At 37.3% G+C, this 8304-nt stretch overlaps 1 protein-coding gene across 1 annotated transcript in view; it reads left to right on the top strand.

Annotated features, from left to right (window-relative positions):
- Positions 1-2361: 2361 nt before the first annotated feature.
- EXOC1 (exocyst complex component 1) overlaps positions 2362-8304 on the top strand; it is a 26158-nt gene continuing 20215 nt past the window's right edge. Inside the window, exons 1-7 of the mRNA XM_010142321.1 lie at positions 2362-2485; positions 3335-3465; positions 4536-4695; positions 6311-6498; positions 7399-7626; positions 7870-8002; positions 8200-8294. Of these exons, the coding sequence (XP_010140623.1) occupies positions 2362-2485; positions 3335-3465; positions 4536-4695; positions 6311-6498; positions 7399-7626; positions 7870-8002; positions 8200-8294 (1059 nt within the window). The remainder of the gene's footprint in view (positions 2486-3334; positions 3466-4535; positions 4696-6310; positions 6499-7398; positions 7627-7869; positions 8003-8199; positions 8295-8304) is intronic.

Genomic DNA, 8304 nt, shown 5'->3' on the forward strand with positions numbered 1-8304 from the left:
ATTTTGTGTGTTCATCTTATGCACCTGTTGAAGGAATGACAACCTGATGCAATTTGGGAAACAAAAGATGAGCTCAGCCTTTGATGAAAGGGGAGGAAAATTGCTAAACAGCAGCTGTGGAGCGTTACATTGCTAGAGGGGTGTCATAAACAGCATTTCTTTAGATGCTGTGAGCTCTGTACACTTGACAATACTGATTCCAGGTTGGTATGTTGGCCCTTGTTCTCCCAAGGTTCTTGGGTTACTGATCTTTAAAACTGCCAGATTGCCTGAGAGGTGTGGTGGTGGCCAGCTGAGCTGAGGCATAGTGGCATACAAGGCTAAAAGAAAAGTCTACGCCTTTTCTAAGTGCCAAGGGAACCTTTTTGTCCTCGCTGTGTTTGTCAGACAAAGCAACCCAGGCAGCTCCAAGGGAAAAATCCAGTGTAAAATTTAACTCCACATATCGTCTCAGCATCAGGCAGTGTAGCATGTGATGTATGTTATTAATGCACTGTAGAATTTTAAGGCACAAGTTTAGAGTGATATTGGAGCTTCTGTATTTAAATAAAACCATTAAAATGCAATGTTGCTCTTTTTAGACTATGTAGAATCTCTCCGTAGTGTGAGGAACTGTTCTGAATCAGCATACTTCTAATTCCTTAATTTTCTCGAAATTGGTGAGGGCTTTGTTTTGTTTTTTCTTATATGGTTTATCGCTGCAAGCTTGAGTATTGCGTGGTGGTGTCCCATGCCCCCACCCTGCCATGGTTTTCTAGAATTCGGTGGGGAAGAGGCCGTGCTTTGTTAGATTTCAGTATAATTACATGGTTCTCTGTCTCATAAGTCTCTTTCAGAATGTTGTGTCTTCCTTGGGATTTTAATAGTGTTTGGTGCATGGTTAATTTAATATAGGTCTTATTTTATCTCTGCAAATTCTTCGTCATAATGGAACATGCTAGAAGTATAAATTATTTCGCTGAGCGTATTGCATACTTACTTGAAGGCATTGCCAAAGAAAATCAGAATTCTCAGTGAATGTTTTTGAACAAACCAGTTGTTAATGCATTTCACAAATCTGGACAGCTTTCTTTTCTTACGGCCCCTTCTTCTCACCCTTTGCTTTCTCCCGCTGCTGGTTCCCGTTACTGCAGGGGTGAATCACTTGAAGGGGGAACCCTGTCAATAGATCCAACTCCCCCCTCCTCCCCAATCTCTCTGCTTCTTTTTCTGACCCTCTACTTCCCACAAATCACCTGAAAATTCTTCTTAATGAGGAGAAAAACTAGAAAGCAAACTTTTGTGTGTTGTTAGGAAAGTACTTTTGCTGTTGATGGCAGGTGCACCTCATTTATGCAACCTAATGTTCATGGTTCAGTGTGTGACAACGTCATTGGTGTTCACTATATCTGCCAGTATGCCAGAAGGTATAAAGGGTAGTCCTTGATGGCCTGGTGCAGTCTCCTGTGTTTGCTGTTACAGGCCGTGAGGGTGAAGAAGTCTTGCCTTTCTTAGCGTTTGGATGGAGTACAGGGTTCAAGGTCAGCACTCAATTCCTGGAAGAAATCTCTGGATTTATAACTAAGTGTACATGCTTACTTTCTCTTTTCAAAATATCCTGTTCCTCCCTTGCTAGAAAAGAAACTCTGTAACCGAAGGAGTGTTCAATTTCCAAGCTCCAGTCCATGCATCCAAGAGAAGGCAGTAAACTAATCAAACCTAATGGACTTCTCTTTGCAAAATCGTGATGTGGCCTTTTCAGTTGAGACAGCCTTGAAATCAAACTTTTTACCAGCTGCTAAGATGTGTTTCTTTATTTTGCACTACTGTAACAGTTGCCAGATGCTCATTTGAGGATAAAAAGAAAGAACAGCCTGTTACAGTTAATAGTGTGCGGTAGCTGGCAAAAGCAGTGAAACAGGTCTTTGCAAAATATTAAAACGCAAAGCCAAGAAACCAAATGCTGTGTTTTTAGAGGCTCAGAGATTTGTTGCCTTAGCTGTTTATCTGTCCCCATAGTCTGTGTCTTCCTGGAGCTGTCCTTTTGTAAGGAGGCTTTTATGAAAGAGACTTTAATATCCAGAAGATAAATCTGACTTAATAAAAAAATTATTAAATTCTATTACATGGGCCTTCTGCAATGTCTTATGTTTTTGTTAATTAAAAAAAAAAAGTAATGCCTGCTTGCTGGGTAAAGTTAGGTTATAAAAATGTTAATGTGTTAATAATAAGTTTCTAGTAACTCTCCAGGAACTGGCAATAATGAACTTTATTTATTTTCAAAAAAATGTAATTGCTATAAGTCAATGACTAGTTCATTTGTTTTTGTGTTAAATGTGCCTGAATGTATTATGACTTCTTAAATCTTTCAGCTGAGAGAAAATGACTGCAATCAAGCATGCTTTACAGAGGGATATTTTCACCCCCAATGATGAACGCTTGTTGAGCATTGTGAACGTGTGTAAAGCAGGCAAAAAGAAGAGGAACTGCTTTTTGTGTGCCACAGGTGCGTAGTAATACCGCACCATATTTCTCATCTTCACTTTTTTTTTTTTTCAGTTGCATTTGTCTTTAGCTGTATTTACAATGTTTATTCTTGCCCCATATAAAACAGGTGCTTTCCATTTCTAAGGGAGAAAATTAGTGGTAGCTCATACTTCCATTATTGCTTCTACTAAAAAAGAAACCAACCCCAGTACTTTTATTCTCAGATCTCATTGTAATTTGAAGTGAAAGAATCAAAATTATTTGTGTGGGACCAGTGGGCTTTCGAAGCAGGCTTTATGTCGTGCAGAAAGGGGATTTAGAAGGCATCTAGGCTGATCAGCCTAAATAAAATGCAGTAAAGAGTACTGATTAGAGTCCAAGGCAGAGGGCTCTGGAATGGCACAGTAACTGAACTGAGTTCCAAAGTTCCTTTGAGTGTATGTGTATTATATTACGCTTCTTCAAAAAATTAAGTGCTTTTATCTGTCAATTTGATTTTTTTGATCTGTCAGTAAATTAGTTTGCTAGAATATTTTTTTGACTGTGAAATTCCAGAAGACATTTTTGTTCTGACTGTAATCTCCAGTTGTCCCTGTGCTTTGTCAGTTATGTGACCATGGTCTGAAGCCTGCTGTATCAAGGAAAGACCTGTAAATTGGGTTCATTACTTCACAAGCTGTATAGAGATGTATATGTGGTTGACTGCCACTTAAACTGACATGTGGGTATTGTGGATGAAAATATTCCAAAGGGTCTCTTTTAGTGAAATCTACCCACAGATAATTCATTTCAGAAGCTGAAATAGAGCAGGTACACATGTTAAAGTCATTTGTGCATTTTGAAATTACTGTTTTACTTCATTTAACAGTGACAACAGAGCGACCAGTGCAAGTAAATGTGGTAAAAGTGAAAAAATCTGACAAGGGAGATTTCTACAAAAGGCAGACTGCATGGGCACTTCGAGATCTTGCTGTTGTTGATGCCAAAGATGCTGTTAAAGTATGTGTAACTTTTTTGTTTAGTGCTCTGCTCAGATCATCCTTTTGGTTCCCAGTTAGAGTTAACTTCCTTGGTATTGGGCACTTTAAAACTTAGATTGGTTACACATTAATTGGGAATTAGAATGATACAACCCAGATCTTATGTAATGATACTGTTTGTTTAAAACTGTATAGGAGTTGTGTTCATCAATGTAAGCTACAGAAGAAAACAGAACTGCTTTTATTGCACTGTACAGGAAATGCCATTTCCCATCACATGCGGTTTCATGTGCAGCCTGCTTCTACAAATAGTACTGACAATATAATTAATAAGTAGCAGCAATAGTAGTTTTTACAAACTATAAATAAGAATTTAATATGTATCTGAGACTATTTTTCATTGGAAGGAGGCTGCATCTTGTAAAATGCTTGTAATATGATCTTTAAAACCAACTGTTTACAAGTTACAACCTGTACTTATGAACCCTTATGAGTTCATAAGGGCTGTGGAAAGGAAAGTACTTTATTCAATGTTTACCAGTGTAATGTTCTCATTCGGCAATAGATCTAGTTGAAAATACTTCTGTAGAAATATTTTTTGCCATTAAAATACCAAATGGTCTTTTCTATCCTGTTCAGTGCCATCAAATATCTATAAAATATATGAAGTGCTCATAATATTTTCCTTGGCTGTTTCCCTAAGTCTCCTTGAATTGTGTTGTATGTGTTGTCAGTATTCCAGCTACCATTTTTAGTTTCAGAAGACAGTTCCAAGGACAATGTTTCAGGGCAGACAGTGCTGTCAAATGTTTGTTGAAGCTTTTCCAGATCTGTATAACATGTTAGTGTTGCCTTATCTGGCTTGACATAATACTGCCTCCGTAAAGTGGATTCTTTTTCTTGACTTCCAGTGTTTTAGCACCTTCATTAAGGTGCATCAGAGTGCCAGAGTTGATGTATCAGCTTAAGGCTGGCATCTGTGTAATTTCTTTTTTATCCTGTCTTCTCAGTAATTATGTGTGTAAACCACCTATGCAGCTCAGGGAATCATTTGACTGTTGAGCCTGTAACATGTCTTGTCTTTTGCAGGAGAATCCTGAATTTGACTTGCATTTTGACAAAGTGTACAAATGGGTTGCAAGCAGCACAGTGGAGAAAAACACCTTCATTTCATGTATCTGGAAACTCAATCAGAGATATCTTAGAAAGAAAATTGACTTTATTAATGTTAGTTCACAGCTTTTGGAAGGTAAATTTCTACAACTGTATGTTGTTTAATATTATTGGTGTATAACAGATATACTAAAAAATCCTAATCCTATTCAGTTTTATTCGGTTACATTTTCTGATCTTCAGATAATCAGGGGGAATAGATAACAGATTTTTGTTAAAAAACCTGAGAACTGAGACAAAATACTTCATTAATGAAGTTCTAAATATTGATAAGCTTATTGTATTTCTAAGACATTCTGATTCTTGAACAAAGTAAGATCACTCTGCAAGATATGGTAGGTGTAAATGTGTAACGAATCTGCTTTTCTTCCTGTTTTCATTGCCCCAGAATTAAAAAAATGCTTTAAAAAGTCACGCTTCAGTAGCATGCAAAAGGTTATATGAGGTTTTCTATGAGATCTCTAGTTTATAAACTGTGAAGCGTGTGTTAAATTTTGCTGGACCCTGTTATAGTTTACATCACTGGTTGCTAAGGCTTTATATCTTGTTCACTCATGCTGTATTTAATGTTTTTACAGTCATCTTTTTAACAGTCAAAATTGTTTAGTAAAGCCTAGTGAGTAAGCCTAACTCACATTGAGAACCATTTCTGTCAGAAGTGGTTATGCTGTTGGTACTAAATACTAGACTGGCTTGTGGAGAAGAACGTGAATTAAAAATGTAGAACAGGGAGGACAACGTTTCTGAATTTTGGTGTTGACTGAACTTTGTTTTTAACCAACCTCTTAAATTTTCAAGTTTGTGCAGTATTAAAACATTCAAACTTACTGCCAGTTAAAAATATACACACTGTTTGTGCTTTGCCTGGCTAACATTCTCTGCTTCCTTTCCTCTGCTTTTCCATACCTTTTAATTCTTCAGAACTGCCTAAAGTTGCAGAAGGTGCGTAACACCTTTTTCCTTCATTTTGCTTTGTAAGCAATCTTTCTTAAATAATATGCTTTTTTTAAAAAAAAAAAAGTGCTTTAGATAGCTTATCAAGTTGCAAGAGATAAGAGAGATGTCTCAAAAGTCCTAAACACTTTTTGGCTGGATTGCATTAATGTTCTGCAAATTGTTTGTCAGCCCTTGAATGGCTTGTTGAATTAAGTAAGCACTGCTGTGAGAAATCACAGTTCATTAAAACACTGTTATATAATATTCATTTACCTCATTATTTCCTGCTGTGAAACTTACCTTGATCACGAAGATAGTTTTTAATTTATTCAGTGATACGTTTCTTAATCAACTTCAGTGTGTTTCCCTTATGCTCTGTGTACCAGAGAGAGAATCTAACTTCTACTGATCTTCTGCTAACAAGACTAGTGTAATACTGCAATATGTTCTGACATTGATTACCAGTGTGAGAGGTGAATAAATTGCATGTACAAAGGGATGTCTCAATAAAGGAAGTGTCTATTTATGTTTTGATTATGCTGCATAGTTTGGAAAACATCAGTGTTGGGAACCAATTCTGGAAATGCTAATGAAGCCCATGGAAACTTGAGACTTGAAAAAAGTGTACGTAGGTAGCAGGTGCTTGTTAGGAAAGTTGTGAATGGATTCATTAAGTCAAACATACTTAAGTACTCTTAAAATGCTTGTGACTTTCTGCACTTGTTATTGTTTTTTATTTCCCTTCTTTGCATAAGAATCCGTTCCAAGTGGAGAGAGTCAAAGTGTAACAGGAGGTGATGAAGAAGCTGTGGATGAATACCAGGAGTTAAATGCAAGAGAGGAACAGGATATTGAAATAATGATGGAAGGGTGTGAATATGCTATTTCTAATGCTGAAGCCTTCGCAGAGAAGTTGTCAAGAGAGCTACAAGTGCTAGATGGGGTAAACATTTCTTCTCATGTGCAGTGTGTTAGCATGTTGCACCGTTCTCATTAATACTGACTACGTAGCATTCCTTGAAGCGGTAGCTAACATTCTGCTGCATATTTAAATGTAAATGTATATCTGCTCCTAAGCAGAGCTACATTCTGTCTATTACCAGATTTTGAAGATCTTCAACTTTGCTCTTAACTTCCCACACCTTCTGGAGTGAGTTGCAGGGTTTCAAATGAGGAGCTGAGAGGAAAAAAGGGAGGAATTCTGCGCTTACCTTTCTTGAAGGCAGGTGCAGAAAGAGGTGGAATAGATGGTCACGTTCTGTCCATGGACGCTAGCTCTTATGCCTGAAATACTACTGTCAGTGTAGTTAGGAAACTGGTTTGGTCTAATAATATGGCAGTATTTGGCTGTCAGTAACAATACCATATTGTTTGCTATTTTGCTGTTTAAGCAACCCAACATTCTAGCAATGCAGGGGGTAGTCCTGAGGGAACAGTCAACAAACTCCTCAAGTTGTATGGTTCGCTTATTCTGAAAATAGCTGTTACAGAGACAGCTGATCTTGCGGAAGACAGGGTGACCTTCTCACCTAAGCTGGTTTTTTTTCTAGAACTAAAAATGTTTGAGTTTCAGCTTTTATTTTTGTGCAGATCAATACTTTAATTCTAACAACTTGAGCAAATTTTGGGTTTCTATCTTTTCTTTGTGAAATAGGTCTGAGGAGCTGCTGTGTTCAGTAAGACCTTAAATGAGAAGTATTACAAGCTTACATAGTTTTGTGGCTTTCATCAAGAGCTTTGGAAAGTGTTAATTTGACAGTGATAGAAACAGGAGGAGATAATCTGAATGATTTTGAGATATAAAAATATCCCTTTAAATGTTGTGGCTTAACTTTCTGTACAGGCAAATATACAATCAATTATGGCCTCAGAGAAACAAGTGAATATCTTGATGAAGCTGCTGGATGAGGCTCTAAAGGAAGTTGACCAAATTGAGCTAAAGCTGAGCAGTTATGAAGAAATGCTTCAGAGTGTAAAAGAGCAAATGGATCAAATTTCAGAAAGCAATCATCTAATCCATCTCAGCAACACAAATAATGTGAAACTACTGTCAGAGATAGAGTTCTTAGTGGTAAGCATTTTTACTGTGATTACTGTAGTTCACGTCGGGTATGAAATTCTTTTAGGTTGCTATCCTGTCTAGTAGCCATATATGAGGTTCATTTAAAATAATGAGTTTATTTTCCTATTTTATTATTGCACTAACTTCAGTAAGTTTTTATAGTGATGGAATTGTATTCATCGTTTTTGGTTCATCAGCATAACAAACTAACATGCTTCTGGCTTACGGACAGTGCTATCCATTGTTTTGTAGAATCACATGGATTTGGCCAAAGGTCATATAAAGGCCCTTCAGGAGGGGGATCTGACATCTTCTCGAGGTATTGAGGCCTGCACTAATGCAGCAGATGCCCTTCTGCAGTGTATGAATGTAGCTCTTCGTCCAGGTAATATTTTTGTTAGATTACAGTCTAACATAACAAAATTTATTATAGTAGTGCCCTTACTGGGTGTGCCTTTCCAGCTAGCCTCAGACTTTGTTTCTGTAGATCTGAAGGGATTGTGACCTCTGGTCCTCTTGGTTCCCATATTCAATATATTACTGTGTATATGTTTTACTCTGTGAAGTTCTTTATGTTTTTAGGACACGATATGCTTCATGCAGTGAAACAGCAACAGCAGCGTTTTAGTGACTTGCGTGAGCAATTTGCACGGAGACTCGCCAGTCATTTGAACAGCGTATTTGTTC

This window comes from Buceros rhinoceros, unplaced genomic scaffold, assembly GCF_000710305.1.
Source record: "Buceros rhinoceros silvestris isolate BGI_N320 unplaced genomic scaffold, ASM71030v1 scaffold6188, whole genome shotgun sequence".
NCBI lineage: Eukaryota > Metazoa > Chordata > Aves > Bucerotiformes > Bucerotidae > Buceros > Buceros rhinoceros.